The sequence below is a fragment of the Pocillopora damicornis genome, chromosome 6 (assembly GCF_964200805.1).
Source record: "Pocillopora damicornis chromosome 6, jaPocDami1.2, whole genome shotgun sequence".
Taxonomy (NCBI): Eukaryota; Metazoa; Cnidaria; class Anthozoa; order Scleractinia; family Pocilloporidae; genus Pocillopora; species Pocillopora damicornis.
The window spans coordinates 12,988,290-13,008,184 of NC_142675.1; the positions used below are offsets into that span (position 1 = coordinate 12,988,290).

At 37.1% G+C, this 19,895-nt stretch overlaps 1 protein-coding gene across 3 annotated transcripts in view; it reads left to right on the forward strand.

Moving 5' to 3' along the window:
• Positions 1–18,112, forward strand: part of LOC149044059 (neural cell adhesion molecule 1-like) — a 31,384-nt gene extending 13,272 nt beyond the window's left edge. The window contains exons 4-13 of one of the 3 annotated variants that reach the window (XM_089208985.1): positions 468–740; positions 1,333–1,581; positions 6,381–6,647; positions 7,447–7,740; positions 8,786–9,097; positions 9,669–9,824; positions 12,924–12,945; positions 13,270–13,459; positions 16,437–16,657; positions 17,125–18,112. In XM_089208985.1, the coding sequence (XP_089065111.1) occupies positions 468–740; positions 1,333–1,581; positions 6,381–6,647; positions 7,447–7,740; positions 8,786–9,097; positions 9,669–9,824; positions 12,924–12,945; positions 13,270–13,459; positions 16,437–16,657; positions 17,125–17,131 (1,991 nt within the window). In that variant the 3' untranslated portion in view covers positions 17,132–18,112. Of the gene's footprint in view, positions 1–467; positions 741–1,332; positions 1,582–6,380; positions 6,648–7,446; positions 7,741–8,785; positions 9,098–9,668; positions 9,825–12,923; positions 12,946–13,269; positions 13,460–16,436; positions 16,800–17,124 lie in introns of those variants that run through there. The other 2 variants (XM_089208986.1, XM_089208987.1) reach the window with 2 other exon arrangements.
• The last annotated feature ends 1,783 nt before the right edge of the window (positions 18,113–19,895 follow it).

A 19,895-nucleotide genomic window follows, 5' to 3' on the forward strand; every position in this document is an offset into this window, starting at 1 on the left:
TAGAGAGGTATCCAGATATAAGTGATGAATTCCTGCCTAACCAGAAAGTCTGCACGAGCAACAACGTTTAAAGTTGGCATTCACAAATCATTCATTTTTGTTAACAGAGGATTTAAAACAGCTCTTTTAGGAACAGCATAGATGGTGTTATTTTTTTGCTGCAGTAATGCCTTTGTTTTTTTGGCATGCAATGTGTAAGTTAAAGTATTTTGCTTTTAGTCAGCTTTCTAACCATTGTTGAGTGACTTGCTACCATTTACCATTACAAAAGTGTAACTGTTATGTTTTCTGCTCAAGGCACTCCATGGATTGATACTAGATTAACCCACACAGAAGATTAACACTTCCTTGTTGCATTATCATGCACCCTCTAGACTTTTACAAGGGGTTATGATATATACCCTGAGGAAATGTATGAGCCATGAAATAAACAGAGATTAAGATTTTGATTTGATTTACATTTTTAGACAAACTCGAAGGTGCGAAGCTCATTATCAATGCTTCACAAAATACCGTCACTGAAGGAGACACAGTTACATTCAAGTGCATAGTTGTGGCTGCTGAGACACAATTGTCAACTTACAAGTTCTATTTCAATGGCCGCCTCCTAAGTCAGAACAGCAACAGTGAGTATACCCTCAATAATGTCAATCGATCTCAGCACCATGGCGAGTATAAATGTGTCCCACATAATAAAGCTGGCGATGGAGCAGAAGCCTCTTTGAGACTTAACATAAATGGTAAGTAGAAACATCTTTGAGCATTGTTAGGTACTTTAGAATTGTAATCCAAAATTGGAAAAACGTTTTTTAACAGTTTACATTGTGACAATGAAACTTCCTACACAGTAAATCATTACAACCCCAAACAGGGAAGAATAGAGACCCTGGTATTGAGGTTGAAGTTTTGTGCCTCACCAGGCCAAAATTTGTTTGGTTACCCTAGATTGTTTTCAGACACACAAAGTCTGTAAGTTTGTGTAGCTTTTTGGAAGCCTTTACAAGGTTGTACATTTAATTGTGTAGCAGAATACTGTACCTGGAATTTAGGTTCAAGTTTGAAATTATAAAAATTATTCTAAAGCAAATTATTATCCTGTGTCTGCCTAAAACTCTAAACTTATGCTTTTCATTAGATTATTTTAAAACTGATGAAAATTCTGATTAGTGGAAAAAGTGAAAGTTTGTTTCCTTTTTTCAATAGATATTTTTTTTATGTATGTACTGCATCTTAAAATCTTATTTCTGTAGCATATGAAGTGGATGTTTTCTAACCAAATTGCACGCTAATCGTAAGGTGTGAAAATTTTGTTGTTCCTCTCCTCTTTCCTAGTTCCTGTCCAGTTTACAGAAGTGCCACAGAATATCACAGTTAATACGTCAACTCCTCTGTTTTTGAGTTGTGATGCCTCTGGTTTTCCTGAACCTAAGATAAGATGGGAAAAGCCTGGGAATAAGTTCTTTGACACCAAACAGCTGAACATCACTAGTAGTAACAGGAATGATGCAGGAGAATATGTTTGCATCGCAAGCAATGGAGTGAGGCAGGAAAAGAGAGCAAGAGCTTATGTCACTGTGCAATGTAAGTCTTCATTTCAGTATGTCATAAAAAGCTGCCACTGCTGCTGAATCCATGATACAGTTGAACCTATATAAAGCAGTATGATACTAGTGGTCACCCTGTATTTAGTGGTCAGTTGTCAAAGTCCTATATTTTTTCCTCTTAATTGTAATTTTCACCACTATTTAGTGGAAACCTCTATTAGATGGTCATGGTCGCCTTTATTGTCTTCTGCTTGTAATGAATGGCCTCATAAAGCAGAACTACTCAATTGAATTCTCATGCACAAAGATCCACTGGCTGTAAGAGGGCATGCTTTCCTTTCTTCATTTAAGAAATTTGGAGGTCATCATCTTCCCATAAGCTCAATGGACAGTGAGAGTAAGACTGATAATGACTGTAATTTGTGCAAATATCCAGAGAGGAATAAAAAAGTAGTATGTGGTCTGCACAATTCTCATGTTTAAAATTTTTCATCCTCTAAATCTCAGGCACGGATATTCTTGCCTTTTGTGAAACACAAAAAGGTACTCTTCATCCATGTACCTCTATTAAACATTTAGGGTAATAGGCAGGTCAAAGAAAAACATGAATTAAAAGAGGGGAGTACCCATTTATTTCACTCTTGTTTGTAGGAGGATCCTTGCGTTTCCAGATCCCCACCCCCATAAAAGTAACATATATTGTGACCAATGCCTCATATCAATGTTTAGTTTGGGTATCACCATTTGTAAGAACACTATGCACTACTGAGAGCTTGAGCCTGAGTATTTAATGCCATCCAAATAACATTACATTTTACAATGTGGTAGCTTAAGTAAAATTATAAAATCACACAATTCTTCCAGACTTGCCTGCTACAACTTTTTAGGGCTTAAGGTACAAAGAATAAATATTGTAAACAACTACAACTAATACAAAGTTGAAAGGTTGAAAGCTAAAAGGTATTACTACAATAAAACAATATGCATCCCTGCAGAAATAGGTCAATTACAGTACTGTACTGCCTTAACTTCCCCCATACATTCATGCTCACAGGAAATCATTAGTTTTTGTCACTAGGTGGCACTGTACTTATAGAAGTTCTGCCATGCACAAATGCATTTTTTCAGTTATCTCATAATATATGGCAGCACAGGTCATATGGAGGTACATTCCTGCATGGGGACTGACACATCAATTACCTCAGCAAACTGTAATCATCAGAATTACAAGCCAAGGTGTATTTACCAAGTGCTCAAGTTTCCAAATTAGTGACCTAATTGTTACAGTCAAGTTCGATCATTTTTTGGGCCATCTTCCATCTGGACCATCCTGTTGCATGTAGAAACATCAAATGTTACTCACATATTCAAATAATTCACTGAATCAAAAGTTTACAACCTACTTCCTTTGATTGTGCTCCAAAAAAATAAATTATGTTTAAGGAAAGAAATAAAGTTATTGAAAATTATATTTTACATGAAAGACATGTAAAGCAATAATTATAGTTACCTTTCCATATAAACAAACTATATTGAAACATATGATACGAACAAATTTAATCTCACCAAGTTTGAATGTAGAATCTAAAATCTTATTAACTTGCAGTTGAGTAGGAAAAGCAATGGGTTTTTCCTGCAACTATCATTCTAATTACCACAACCCAATCGCAGAACCAAATTTCTTCAAATTTAATGATCCATAGCCGCGTCAGTGTGATTCTTTTGATGCTGTGTACTTTTTCTTATGGCCATCTATTTTTAGTGTCTATCTTTTACCAGCTGACACTGGAGAAGAATCTTTGATCATTCTCAGATGTCTTGAGGATCACACTGGCAATTTGCAACATTGTAGACAAACCCTACATCTGATTAAATTTTATTTTATCAAAAACATGAAAGGCATTGGAGGAAATTAGCCTGCACAATTCAAGTATCCCTTAAGTATCCTGCGATCCTTTTTCTATCGAATGGTAGAGATTATAGTTTCCCTTCTTTCACTTTCTTCTTTTCGTTTGTGTGATTGCTTTCCGAACAGGCTTAAATAGTGTTACTAAGAAATGTGAGGGGCAAATAAAATGTGCAAAGTCATGGCACATATTATGTAATCAGTTTTACACATGCAAAGTATTGCAGGAGTATATAACTGCAGTAAGTGCAATTGCTTGGTAAGCAACATTCTATTCTTCCACCTAGGAGGAAGCTTTGTGTACACAAAATTTGAAGTTCAGTGCCTTCAAAGGTCCACAGAGAACAAAAGCTATACCAAACCCTTTTTTAAATACACCTCCATAATGGTAGGTGTACACTACTGACATGTATGGGTGAAGCATGTCAAGCATTAAAACAGTCAAGTGTTCTAACGTAGAATAAAGTTTCAAACTTATTGAAATAAAATTGACCTCTTAAGTCAGGTTTTAAATGTAGAAATGCGTGATATCTTTATACAGGGATAAAAAAAAGCCATGTCAGTTATGAATTTTCAAACAGCAAATGCCAAAAACTTTGAAGATGGAATTTGAAAAAACTGCGAAAATATGACTTATCTTTTCACTTAGATTTTAATGATTGGCTGGCACGCAGAGATAGAAAAGAGGCTCTGTAAAAAAACCAAAGCAACAGAATTGCAGATTTGGAAGAATCATACGACATTACTGACACCTGCTCACCTGACTTGCAACACTTTAGTTTTATCTCCTCACATATGAATTAAAACAAAAAATTTAATTATTCGCAAGCAGTTTAGGGGGAAAATTAAACGTCAAATGTTACATAAAAAGGTAACCCATTACAATAAAACAGAGCAGAAGCATATTACCTACGTGTTTTGCGGAAAGAAGAGGAAGAAACAGATAACGGTATTCATTGACAACGTCTATCTCCGTGATTTTTGTTATTGATTTTTTTTCCAATTACGGTTTCCTAGAAGCCTTACACCAAGCCGATGGCAATCGAGAGATTTCTTAATTTCCTCTTGTGGTAGATCAGGAGTCAATCATAATCGTAATTAGACGAATATGTCTGCTGACACCCCTGGAAATTCATTTTATTTTAATATTATTATTATTATTATTATTATTATTATTATCCAACTGCACAAAGTGGAGTACAAATAACGCGCGAATAGAGTAGAAATATCCTGCAATATTGTACAGTTATTTAGACAGTTGGTTATTTTGTACTGTTTAAAAAACCTGTTTAACAAGTCGGCTGAGCGCGCTACGCTTCTCTATCCGCTTTGCTTTCCCCACCTTATGAGAAATTAGGGGAAAGACTTAGCAGAAAAAAGCAGTTGGATATTAAATAACTTATTGGACGTTTTGGTGTGTTTGTACGAGTTGTGCACAACGAAAATACTCAGCTATACTACCAAAACGTCTAATAAGATATATTTATTGACCGTTTTTTTAATTTGTTTCGTTTTTTTCGTTACGGTCGTTTCGTTTTGCTCGTTTCGCTTGTTTTGTTTCGGTCGTTTCGTTTTGCTGTTTCGGACTGAGTACCTTCAGAGTCATAAATGGTTTTTGGGGTAACCACCTAATCAATACGAAACGAATTATGCCAAATTAGCGAGAGTCAACACCTATTAAAACATGGTTTTCTAAAATCGTATGGAAAGTTAGAAATGTGCTTCATTTCTGGCGTAGATACGAATTTATCGTTCATAATCAGTTCTTAAATTGCGAGGGTGTATTTTAAAGAATTCAAAAGAATGTATCCATGCAAGTTATAGACATGGTTCATGAATTGTAAACTGGTAATGTGACAAAAATTTGCTGGAAATTTGTGCATTAAGTATTTGTGCTGTCGGTACGAATTTATTCTCGATGATCACATACGTAATTTCGAGGGTGTAACTCGATGAATTCAACACAAAGTAACTGGTAGTTTACATAAACGGATTCACAAATTGCAAACAGATAATGTAAAAACTGCTCTTGAATTTGAAAACTATAAACAACAACTATTTCGCTTACCATGTGGTGCTTGTGAGCACAATGCAAGCACTCGATCCGTTTCAGCACGCGATCGCAGCTCGGACGCAAAATGCACGCTTGTGACAAAATACGCACACGACGAAAACCATCTTTCTCTATTTCTTTACTGAGCTCAAAACTTACCATCTTTTTTATTCTATTTACAAACACGACGCTATCGACTTCGCTGATCCAAGTAGTATGCAGGACGCGTATCGTACATGAACTTCTTAATAGCCTTAGAGTCATAGAGTCGTACCATCATCGTAAAGTCTCTGTGGCTCAGTGGTAAAGCATCGGAGCGCGGAATCCAGAGGTCTGAGGTTCGATTCCTCATGGAAACTCATAATTGTTTCTTTATCCCACGTTGGTGACAAGACAAAAAATATCTTTCTCAATTTCTTTACCGAGCTCAAAACTTACCATCTTTCTTATTCTATTTACAGGGGATTGATATTCTTCTATTATTTTCAATTTTTAGTATTTTAATTTTAGCATGCGAATTACATCCTACGGCCTTATCTGTGCCATCCATCATATAAGGTGTACGCGAAAGAAGAAAACAACTAGAACTAAACCATTTAAGTGTTGTGCTCTTCCCTGCTTAAAAATTCGCTTCTTTAAAAATCAAATTTTAAAAACGAAAAAAAACCAATGTTTGGATCGTTTAGTGCGGCCAAGATGTTGATACGCATTTTGCTTTGTACTAAAGTGTAATACTGTGGTATGTTTTGCCGTTTTCATTACTTTATTTGGTAAAATGACACAATAATGGAATGATAAAGCTCGTCAATGTTCTGATTGATATGAAGTATCACCAATTATTTTTTCAATTACTTATTACATTTTTATTTATTCTTAGACCCGCCCGCAATTAAAAATGTCACCACGTCTTCTAAGAAGTCTTGGATTGGCCAGACAGTTACATTGAATTGTCTTTCTGATGGTGTTCCTACACCAACACTCTCTTGGTACAAACCTGAAGGAAGTGAAATAAACAGAGTCAGAGCCAGAGAAAACAAAGTACAAGTGCAACTTAGGGGTGATCAAGATTTTGGTCATTACAAGTGCATTGCTGCCAATGGACTTATTCCATCTGATGAGAAATTAATAAAGATAAATCAGATAAGTAAGTAAAAAAGATCAATGTATTTTGATAAGAAGAAAACTATATCTAAGGTCCGCATTTTCTTTTGCATTGACTCATTATCACTGTTTCAGGTGTATTAGTAGTAAAAGCCAAATATTCTTACAAAGTACTCCACAGAGTAACTCATTTACTTTGTACATCTCTCTCGATAGTCAAAAATATAATACGTGTGGATATTTTGCAAGGCCCATAGGCGTGTGGAAAAATATTTGCGTACGTTAAACCATCGAGTAAGGAATTATTCTACTATTCTTTCATTCTCTAACAATTTGGCCGCTTATTTTTGACATACATCCTACGGCCTCATCTGAGCGTTCTGTTCGCATTTTTCCCCTCTTCAGCAGCGTTAGACCTTCTCTTATTTTCCGTGTACTCAATGAGGTGTAACGGTGTAATAGTGGAATTATGCCCGATGTAGTTTGCCCGATCTTTTAGTGGAAAATGCACCCATATTTGTAAAAATGATTCAAAGTAAATTGTCGTCGCCTTGCCCTTTGGTAGCATTAAACACATCATAAAAGAGCGTTGAACTTCAGGCAGATTGACAACATCCTCTCGTGTGAGTATCCATAGGAAACTTCCTCAACCATGCACTTGGATGAATTTATCCGGTAGCTACATGTATATTCATTAAAATGTGATAGTACAAGGACTTGCATTCATCTTAAGAGTTGTGACAAAACTCACCATGAGGTAATCACCCAAAAAATTTTTCCTTCTCTTATTATTATTAGCTTTTTTTTGCTCAAAATGGTCTCTTTTTTATGGTAATGTCTAGAGAAACCAGGGAAAGCATCCATCAAATCATCAGAATCAGACATTCAAGCAACTTTTGTAACAATAAGATGGACTGCACCAGTTGATGATGGAGGAAGTCCGATCACAGGATACCGACTGATCTTACAAAAGGGTAAAACTGAGATAGAAGAGGATAATACCACCGATTCTGGGACAACAACTCATTTGTTTCGTGGTTTGGAGAAAAATACCAACTACACGGTGAAACTGTTTTCCAGAAATTTTGTATTCGAGGGAGATCCAACTGTAAGGAGAATTAAGACTAAGTTTGAAGGTGAGGAATCAAAAGTGATGTCGTGACTGAGCACTTTGCACCAATCCTCTTTGCCAACGTAGATTTTTTGTGAGCAGTCCCAGTTTTGACAATGGTATCTGCTCGCCACATTATAAGATTTTTTATTTTAATTGTTTGTCCCCTCCATAGTGGCCAGTTTCCTTTCCCTTTTTAATATTTGTGAGGTACCTACGTTTGAAGAAGCATAATGATAAATAAATCACAGGTGAACGTAGGTGAGACCAACAAAGAACCTACACAGTTACGTTCCGTAAATACTATCTGTTTTATTAAGTAATATTTGCGTTGTGTTTTTTTCATTTTTTGATGCTCAAGTTTCATAACTTGTAAGTATAAATCAACAACAACAACAGCCGCTAAATAGTGACCTTTAAGTTGGATGAATGCAGTTTTCCTAAACTCTTACCGGCTATATTCGGAACGCCCTATAACCAACCATCCCTTTTGACAGTGAGACGATTTTCACACATCGGTTGACCAAAGGATTGAAGTTTGAGGTAATGGGCTCGAGAAGCGGAGCATGCGCACTCATTTTTCCGCTGTGTTATTGCCGAGTGCCTGTACTAAGTCATGCGCGATGTCAAACTTTGAAAGGCAGAAAATAGTTGCACACAAACTGAGTTCCTTTCTGTAATTACGTGACACAAATGAGTGGCAAATTGCTACGTCGTCTGTGCATCGGTCCTTTATTTTATCATATGTAAGTAGCAATTAAATGCCAGTAGAGGTCAGTTTATCATTCAAATTCACCTTGTAAATGCAGTATTTGTTTTTTAGGCTACAACCAACCATTATTTCAGGCTTCTCGTTATCACTTTTTGTCCTTTCAAGTTATTTTGAACTCATCTCAATACTTAACTCAATTTTGCTTGCTATACTCTTTCGTTGCAAAAATATCCCGGAAAAATCCTCTACCAATTTAAAGATTATTTAATCACTGATAATGGTTGTGACCAGGTTTGTGACAAGAAGTTGTATAATTACCAAAAATTTCACGCTGTTCGTGTCGTTGACATCAATCTAGGAGTCCCAAATGTGGTCGAAATAGACGAACTGCCAGGTGAAACAACAGACGATACAATTACCTTAAAGTGGAAGGAACCAGAAAATAATGGAAAAGATATCACCATGTATATAGTGTACAAAAGGGTAGTGACTGATGGAAAAGTGGGACAGTGGACAGAAATAAGGAGAATCAGAGATGTTTCTGTGAGAGAATTGAAAATACCGTTGGAGAGAGGAAAGGTGTATCAGTTTGCCATAACTGCAACTAATGAGCTTGGTGAAAGCCTAAAACAAGAGGAAGCAAATATTCAGCAAGTCAAGGCAGAAGGAAGTATGTTCAAATGAATCTTATTTTCCCTTTTCAACGGTTTATCCTTTTCTTTACTTTGTTTTCAAGCACTCTCCGTGTCATCAACATCGAGGTTTTTACGGGTGAATTCTTCGCTTGCAAAAACCTGAATCAATGAGAACAATTTCACTAACGTTGCAGTTGGTATTTGTGTGCTAACTAGATGCCCCATTGGGCTGACGAACGAGAAGTTGTTTTGCAATGTTTTTTGTTACTACATTTCAATTAACAAGTTAATTTGTGAAAATATTCTTTTGAAACTTAATTCAATTTTTTCTGCGGTCAATTCCGCAAATGGTTCCCATTTTTCAAAAGGAGTAGGAAACAAGTTGACAAAGGTCATGTTAAGTCGCTCACAAAGAGTTAATAGGATGCTTGTTTATTGCTTTATGTAACTATAGCCTAAAAACTACAATGAAGTAACCAATAATAATAAAAATAATTTCTTTGATTAAAATATCCCCAACCTAAAGTAAACCCTATAAAGAATTACAGCGTTAAGCTATTACGCCTTGTAAAGAGTTAAATATTCTAATTTTTTTGTGTTATGTAGAACCAAGTCCCACCAAGGGTTCCCAGAGCAGTGCAGATAATGAAATGGACACTGCAATATACGCTGGAGCAGCTGCGGCCGGTGTTCTGCTTATTATTGGTGTAATCGTAATCATTATTCTGTGGAAACGAAGAAAGGTTTCAAGTCGCGAAAATGGTAAAGTATCTCTTCAATTTGTAACAGTTCATTTATATTTAAAGTTTTCTCTGAGTACCGGGCTAGATTGGATAAAATAGAAGTCTTAGAAGACCACTTGTAAGACTTGTTTGTCAGTCACATTATTTTACGGAAAAGACGTTTTAACCCTGTTTGATAGTGGAGACTTTCACTCATTGGAAACGAGTACATGTATTTCTGTGATTCATTGTGCAAGGTACACTGCGACGTACTATAGTCGACATCGTTTGAAATTTACAATTTTTTCCACTGCAAAAAATTTGTTCTTCTCTTTAAGAATTTTTTTCTCTAAATTTAATTATGTTTGTATTTGAAACAGACTGAAACAACTAAGCAAAATTTTCCAATGGTGGACCAGTGAAATTGCAGAGAAATCGGATTTTTCGAATCGAACATAAAGTAGGTCTCACTGCAATAGTATTAGCTTTGCCACACGAACGAAAACACAAATTTCGGGCTGAAAGTGAAAGATGAAACAGAAATTTTGTAGGAATGTGAATTTGGGTGTTCAAGCTTTAAAAAAAGGCTACTTTTTGTCGTTAATCGTAATGGACTCAACTCTCTCGTAAGCGGACACCCTCGGGAAGCAGGAAAAGTGTTTGCGAGTAGAACTGTCCTCCTTCGAAAATTACTCCCATAAGTGGACAGTAAAGAAGAATAGGAGTAGATGTCCGCTTACGGGAGAAACAAGAAGGAAAGTAGACCATGACGAACGTGGCCACAACGTGACACTATAAATGTTATGTCAGACTCTTGTTAATAGGCACCTTAAGCAACAGACGTCGCCGGTCTCACGACGGCAACCGGAAACGTGAAATTTCTTTGCAGTCCTCACTGCGCATGTACAACACGTCTTGCCGTTGTCGCCGTTGTCCCGAAGTCGAGAACGCGAGAAAGTGGGGTTTCACGTCGCGACGAGAACTTGAGTACTTAATCTTTTGTTTTGATCGCTTTTTTTTTTCGGACTCATTCAATCTGGAAGCAAGGTAACATGTAATGATTGATTTTATAATTGAAATAATGTTCTGCAAGCATTATTTGGCTCATTTTTTAAAATTGTTTTCGCAAGCCAAACTAGCTTCCAACGAAGAGGTTGCTTTCATTCAACGGAATAATTAGTTGTCTTTTCCGATTTTCTCATTTTATAACCGGTAGATTGTTATGGCATGGAATAACACTTCAGTCATTTTTGTATTTCCTTCCTCCTGGCCTTTCTTTTAACATAGAAGCATGTTAAATCGACTCAAATTAATTTTTTATTTAGTTCATGTTCACAATGAGACAAATACGCAGTTCTTGTACACACGAGAAGATTGCGTTCTTCGCACAAGGTTTTTTTTCCCCGACACTTGAATCAAAATACCTGGCAAAAATAATGAGTATACAATTGATGGCAATTGATCGCTTTAACATTACACATATAACATGTAAAACAATTTCTGTCTTTGATAGGCCAAGGCAGAAAGACTTTTATAAGCTTAATAGTTTGTAATTTTTCATAATAATAATTTCAAAAGGGATGTGTCGATCATTAGAAAAGCTTTAATAGTATAAGGCTTGAATTCGTCGAGTTATTTTTCAAATATAGTGTATGTTTAACTCATGGATGGAGTGGACAGAACAAAAAGATGTCATGTTGGTCAGAGAAATCTTATCATGTGAACCCTTTAAATTCAAGGCTGGCTCCAAATAGCGTAGTTCGGCAAGGAGCCAAATAGCGCAAAATTTGTATACACATCCAGGATTCACAGTATCTCAGAGAGCTGTCAGAGATCGTTACGTCGTAAAGAATGGCAAATTCATTTGTCTTTGTGACTCTTTTGATAAAGGAAACCAAAAGTAAATATCGCGTTTCCTTCAAGCTCGACATGACCGGACAATGCGAAGAAATCGAGAGCTTTATTGTGAATTTTGAATTTACCACCAAATTTGCGAATCTCGATTGGCGCGGCGTCGCGTTTTTCGCACGCTTTGCTCAAGGATGGCAACTCGCAGTTGTGACCGCAACCTGAAACCGTTCTATCCCCAGTTCCTTATCGTTTATCACGTCGCCGTCGTCAACGAAAACGTCTGTAGCTTAAGGTGCCTATTATCAAATGAACGGGCAGCTTGCTTTCCCGCGGACAAACAGAGATTTGACAAAACCAGTCAGATTTTTGTTGATTTGCAAGTTAAAAACAAATTTCTTTGCCAAGAGTCCATAATTATGCATGGGGTGTCCGCTTACGAGAGAACGTAAACAAAAGAAAATTTAGTTTTCACCTCTAAAATTGTCAGGGACTGTGGAGAGTGTCTGCTTCCGAAATGTGTAAATACAAAGTTTTACTTGGAAAAAAGAAGTGGAATTGAAAAAAGTATTGGCAGGTAGAGCTGTCTGCTTACGAGAGCTTCCACTAGTGGAGAGTTGACTATATGTGTACCGCTTTCTCTTCGGGCGGAATTTCGTACGTTTTTTGTGATTGGACATTGTTTACGCAACAGATCACCCAATACTCTCAGATGCTAAAAATTAATTTAGATCGTTTTTACAATACAAAGAAATTTCTCTCTTTTGTTTAAAAGAGCACATTTAAACCGAGAAGTTCTCGTAGCGAGTTTCCTTGTTTTGGTAGAACAATTTCAATTTAAAACTGCAAAATTATAACAATTTTAACTCTACAGTTCAACACCTATATAGCAGATTAATGTGTTTTAAGCGGTGCGCAACAAGTGGCCTTGATAAATCTCTAATAACAAAGCGCGTGAGAAATCTAACCAATAAGAAAATGGTTCATATATCCTTACTAGACTATAGGTTATCAGACCAAGCTTTTAGAAACCGTTGCGCAAATAGAATGTACCGCGAGTCTGAGAGACATGTCAAGCTGCACGTTAAGCTGAGTTTTTTATCCACTCTATCATTGAGGGTATTTTTGGATCGTGGAAATTTTCTGTTTAACTTACCAGTTCTGTTGTTTAAGTCTTCCTCTATTACCAAATATATGCGATCGTGAGTTTGGTACTTAACCTTGATGTTATTTGTTAATATATCCATTTTTTTAAGGTTATTTATTTATTTATTGTTTAATTTTATCCTAGATGAAATGCAAATGGATGGGCTGTAAGTACTGGAATAATAATGTGATTTTAACACTACTCTACCTTGACTGTGAATATATGAAAATCATACATTTGAACTGCGGTTTAAGAAATGAATATGAAAGCGATCTTCGCAGTAATGAACGCTATTTTTGCAGTAGTGAAAATAAGGTGTGAAAACCCACCCTCCCTCCCCCCCCCCTCTCTCTCTCTCTCTCTCTCTCTCTCTCTCTCTCTCTCTCTCCGGACGACGAGGAGTTTATAACTTTACTATAACTTTACTAGGAACGAAACATCAGAATAATGCAAAAGACATGTTTGAAGATTTGTTTTGATTTGATGGCAGAGGTAGTGCTAATCATTATGAAGTTGACGATGGATATCAGGAAGCTGCTGCGAGTCTTCAAGCCTCGGCTCCTGAGGCTGAGGCTAACTATGCACAGGTGGATATGACGAAAAAGAAGAAGAATAGACGGCCACCAGCTGATGAATATGCCCAGGTGGACAAGTTGAAAAAGACAAAGAAGAGACCCAAGGTAACGATGACATCGAGAAAGGTGTTGTGTCATTGTTGCTGTACTTTTGGTAGCACGTTTTTTTTTTTTTTTTTGACGTTGCGCAGTTCCTTGTCTGAACTTATTTTAGTGGAGGAAAGGCTTTTCGTGTAATCTGTCTTAACCTAACCCTAACCCCAACCCCTCATCTCGTACTTCGATTTTCCTTGGTTATGCAGAGAAATGATTAATTATTTTCCATTTGGTTTAAAAGTGATATAAACTCTAGTTATTAAAATCTAATGATTGTGCTGTTCTCTTGCCTCCCTATTTGGAGGCATAGTGTGCGATCTAAAGCAAATCTTTTTCGATCTCGTGGTGACTAATTATTTAAAGTGCCTATGACACGAAATTTTTTTTTTTTTTGCGTTTTCTGGTTAACAGCTGTATTTAAGATTTTTAAGATTAAGCTAGTTCCCTTTGACCATTTTTTTGCGCTTTGAAAGTACGATTTGGCGGCCAAAAAGAATTTCCATTTAGCGCGCGGCCCAAACGATGATGTTAAGTAGCCGTGACGTAGAAAATTGTGAAGACACGCCAGCAATTATGGAGGAGAAAGGAGAAACCAAGAAGAGAGGACGAACGTATCGCGTGGCTGGAGCGCCAAATGATGTCAGGTACAAGAATAATACACTCACACCGGGTATTTCTATGCGCTACCTTCCAAAGTATGTTCCGGCTTTGAAGGCACATACCACTGGTCAAATCAGAGGAACATGACCAATACATTCAGCTAAAAAAATGGCTACTTTAAGAGCCTGTTCCCCTACCGGACACGATTGTTCCACAATCTGTTCGGCTGACATTTCGCAAGCGAAGAGTGGTGAGCGTCATACTGTTATTTATTTCACGCGCTTGAGATGTACACAGTACTCTCTTGTCTTGGCAACGCGGTTTTAATTTTTTCATTGCAGCCTTGTAGCATGGTTCCTAGGATAACGTAACAAACTTCCCCGACCCAGGTCCCAGGATGTGCGGTCGTGAACTTAAAAAATTGAGCTTTAACTGCTTTTAGAATTGTAAGGATATATTTAGTTGCCATAATTCTTTCATTGTGATGATCAGTCAAACAAGGAAATCTCTTTAATCGACATACGTTTTGGGGGTTAGTGCACTTTAAACAACAAGGAAAACTGCGCATGCCGCTGTAGAGCTTGTCAGACTTTGATCGTTTACAGCAGAGAAATAGCCAAAAGGTAGCCACGAATGTAATTCTGTGGGTAGGAATAACCTGGGTACCGCCACTGAGGGCTCAAACCAGAGAACTGCCATCAGGGCATCTGTATTCGAGCTAATCTTGACAAATGCATATTATTTAATCTTTCGCTACCAAACCGAAGCTGTGAGGTTTCATTGGAAGGCACAAATGTACAGGTCATTAGATAGGCTAGGAACATAGGTATGGGAGAACGACATGTTTTCCTGTCGTAGACCTCTTGAGACTCTTGACGATCCGAAAAGACCGTAATAGGCACGAATAGTAATAGAATCTAATGCGTTGGCGTTACAATATTAAATACCCGAGAGGTTTTGTATCGCTAGTAGAGAGGAACATGATTTTTGTTATTCGAGTTGCTGAAGCGTTGTTAGAAACTGGACCGTGTTAAATTATTACTTGGGTTGACCAAACAAGTTTAAATTCACTCTCGTACATTGATCGACCAAAGTAGGCACTTATTTAGCTGGCTGCATCCAGTAGCGTGTATGACGACATTGTAACCTTCCTAGAAGGCTTCAGCGGCACATACCCATACTTAGGGCGAATGCCTATATGCCAGTGACCAAAAAGGTAGAAATAAGGTATTTACGGTACATAAAGTGACACCAAAATCCAGTGATATTTTCAGTAGATACAGAAATGAATTGTTAGGCGTCTTATCGTGTGGCCCGCGAGAAGAATAGAGCGAGTAAACAAACGGCACCAATTATCTCGGAACGTATCCGTCTGCTTAGTGTCCATCGTTCTGTGAGGCAGAGAAGCATAGCTGTACTTTTGATACCTAAATAACCGTTAAGTTTACCAGTATTTGATCGTCCAATGTTGTTGTTCGGCGGCGTTGTAGTAAAAGTTGTTCTTCACCTTAACCATAATCTGCAAGCTTTGTCTTTAACTTCTAATACCTCGTCTAAATTAATGTCACCGTGACATTTGTTTAGCGTAAGTGACCATGATATCATTTGGTATCAGGTCAGTAAGCAAATCGTAGGATATCGCAACACTGGACATGGCTTTCTAGTTGCGAATTTGGGTACAGTAAACTGTAGTGAATGGAAAGTATCATTCGAATCATTTTTGTGGCCACTGCTTCCTGTATAATTTGAGGTGAAACCACTTTGTTGTAGGATCAGTGAGTGAGTGAGTGAGGGTAAGTAACAATGGAAGCCGAACTTCACCCGATTTGACACAATGTCACTTATTGTTTCTTTTGTAGTTCGACATTCGTATTAGGGATTATTAGGCGCAGTATACACTAAAGAAAGAAGAAAGCGTTTGAAACAAGTTAATTTGTGCCTAACAACACCCAAGATATGATTTTCTTAGTAGTTGCCGTGACGCTACATTCAAAAACACTTCATCGTGGTTTCTCGCCCGCGCGATAAACAAACTGAAACTTTTCCGTGTGGAAGAAAACCAGGAAATGTGATCAGCGTATCATAGAATCTTTGAAAACAAATTTACCTTCGAAAGTAGATAATGTTACTGTTTAAATTAGCGAACTGTTTCCAACAGAACCGAAGAAATGATGTTTTTAGTGCTTGGCGCGACACTACAGAAGACGAACATTCTTTTACAGACGGCGGACGCCTGATAAACAAAATAAACTTTTCTCGGCAGAAAAGTGTACAAGGTGCGATCGGAGCATAATGACAACCTCTATTTCTGTTCAGTGCCACGGAAAATTGTGCCATATCAGACGCCACATGTTGTCTCAGACTGCCTATCTTTTCCTTTCGACAGAGACCCGGGGAGCTTGATTATGCTGAGTTGGATGAGTTTAGAAGACATGACGCTGGACATGCCCCGGGACCATCTGGTGCTAGTGCTGCTGCAGTAGTTCGTCCTCCAGCGTACGAAGGAACTGAATACGCTGACATAACACAGTTTGGTGTCCCTCAGCCTGATCCTACATATGCTAACGTTTCTGGAGGGGACGTAACGTATTCTAATATGCAGAGCATGTGAGTGTTTCCGAAAACCACAAAACCTTGTAAACTTTGTCAGTCTTATTCTATTACACTTGGCTGACTTTGAAGAACAGTATTGGACGGTCCGCACTCTGTCACACAAACCTTAAAAGAATATCTCGCTGACAGATATTGTTATCTTTTGCTGTCTTTGTTTAGTAGTTTTTCTTTATCATTTTCACTTAATATGGTTTGGGCAATGCTGCTGTTAAATTCTGAGGGGAAAGTTTGTGCTCAGCCTTATTCAGTAACGGCATTGTCGTTATTGTTTTATTGTTATCAATTTTTAGTTTTCGAAACAAAAACGCCTCGTGTTTTAATATGTATTTGACCAGACTACTGCTGTCGAATGTCCTCGTTTCCTTTAGACTTTGAACATAAAGTGGAAGAGTTGATCAATTGTAGTTAAGAGTCCGCATTATTTTTCTACTGAAATTTACCCTTTCTATTTACTTATTCAGAGCTTGAGACCTGAGGTTAGTGACTGTTTAGTGTGAGAGGAAAGACCGTCCAAGACCTCAACTTTAATCTGTTTGTTCCGCACTATAAACTTTACCGTCTTAGTCAAAATAGCAATAGGTTAAACATATTAAATTTTAAGAGACGTTTCCACTAAAGAGTCGCTCGTGTAGTTCTCATTAAAGCAGGTGCACGTTGTGCCATAATAATCTTTATTTTTGTCAGAAGTGATATATATACATCGCCTCTGATTTAGCTAATAAGAATTTTAAAATTTACATATATATTTAGTAGATTTGCGAAGAAGTTAATGTAAGTGGATGTAGATTAAATTAAGAGACGTTTCCACTGAAGAGTCACTCGTGTAGTCGCCTAGTTCTTATTAAAGCAGGTGCACGTTGTGCCATGATCTTTAGTTTTGTCAGTAGTGAGATATATACATCGCCTCTCATCAAGCTAGGAAGAATTTTAAAATTTACATATATGTTTTGTAAAGTAATGTTTTTGTAATACGCTTGACTATATAGCATGTGCAATCGTGAGAGGTTGATTAGTTACTGACTATGACGACGATAGTCTTTGTATTTTGTATTTTTTATATAGAGTTTAAATGACAATTTTTATAACAGATGATAATTTTTTAACTTTCAAATATGGTTCCGCCATAGGCTACTCAGGCAATTCTTGTCTTTTGTTAGTGAAATCCATCAAATTTTTAGAGAGTGATTTAAGAAGAGTTTATATAGAGTTTACATGACAATTTTTACAATCGATTATAATTATGTAACTTTCAAATATGGTTCCGCTATAGGCTACTCAAGCAATTGTTATCTTTTGTAAGTGAAATCGATCAAATTTGTTTAGAGTGATTTAAGAATTAGATAATTTGCTATATTTGCTGAATAGTTGGCTTTGCTTATTTTAATGCCGAGAAATGACTGTATTTTTACATTTGACATAGCACAAATAAAATATGAATGAATTTATAAATTGTTCATTGTGCAACTACAAATCCACTTGTCTTCAATTACTTTCCTCCTGAAGAGACAAGGTTGAGACACATAAAGTGCCCGGAGTACTTCCCAATCTCGTCAAGGCCATTTTTGTGCATACGTCAGGTACATCCAGCCTGTTTCTTAGTGAAAGTTTGGGTGCAATTTTCTTCCTGCTGCTTTGTTTTCCCTGTTGTTTTTATCAGGATGGTTGGAGCACTGCTATAAAAGTATTACCATCGGTATGAGATTCTGAGTTCTTGATCACGTGTTTCGCTGCCTTTCTCGTCCGATGTTCCATCTGCTTACTCTTCTCAGTCTCATTACCTGAAATACGCCTCTGGTTTTTGTGTTGAAGGGCTACTTGTTCAACTTTACAAGGCTGTGTGAGTTTTCTTTACCGTTAAATAGTGTTTTGAGTAATCTTCACAGTCCTTGTTTGATCAAATCACGCCACAAGGGAGAAAGCGCGTTGAGTGGTGAGACTAAACAGCGGCTGCAAAGGTGGCTATGCTTTCAGTAAACTTTGTGAAATGACCTAAAGTATTTAGTTTTGTCGTTGTGGTACCTTTGAAATGGGACTTTACCATGGCAACATTTAAAGACGAGCAGATATCTGAGTTTTTACTCAAGACTGAGGTTATAGCTTTCCTCAATTTGAATCGAGCTTTCGTCATTAAAGAATATTTTTCCTGCGAAGGACTGATTAAGATGAGAAACGATCACAAGTCTAATCTTAACTTGTTTCCGTCCACATTTCTAGTTCCCTAACAATTTTTTTTGTCTATGAAGTTTTTCGCAGAAGTTGGACTTAAAATCCATGAAAGCTTTTTGGTTTGTCCAGGGTAGGCTGCTAAAAATCAGGCCTCTATACTATGATTCAAATCACAGAAACCGGAAGATTTTGTTCAGTGATGAAAGGTGGATTTTTCTGACCTGAATTTAATGTCAGTTATGAACAACATGAAGAACAACCATGACCTCGTTGTTCATTAATAGGTGGAAAATTCAGTTAATTTCAGTCCTTAGCGTTTCAGCTATGTGCACGACTTTTCATGAAACGCTGACGGCTACCTTGAATTTAATGAATTAGATCATGAACCGGGGAAAAAAATAGATTCTCTCCCCCTCTCCATCTCTCACACGATTCTCGGGACCAAACCATATAGCGTTGGAATCCAACCAGCAGAAGTAAATTATTAATATAGAAGAGGAGGGGCTCAGTCGTGAGCCTGAGACACGGTGGCCCAACAGTTACCTGTTTGAGACAAGGATGAGATATTCTCGGTGAAGGATATTGAAGTTAAAGCATTATCAACTACATTTACCAAGCAGCCAACTGAAACAAAGTTCAATAGTAGTCGCACTTCCTTGAATCCAAATCAGGATTTCAACTTCCAAGAAAAATTTTTAAATTCTGATGTAGATATAAATACGTGAAAGTCCATCAAGGGACATCTTGTATTCTTTTTCACTCTGGGTTTATATATGCGTTTCGAGTGAAAAATATTTTCATCTTTCAGCAGCTTTAGTGATTAATGTGATCAGAAAGTGTTTATCAATGATTGGTTAATTCCTAAACTCCAATTTAATGCGCTTGACTGATGTAAGGGGTGGTGATTTCATCCATCAACGTAAAATTAGTGATAACCATTTGTGTCATTTCTAATTTCTACAAGATACACATGGAAACCATATAACTTTTTTTTCTGTCATTCAAAAGTATATATAAAAATATAACTTCAACCTCGTTTTCATATTTTCACAGGTAACTAAACCGC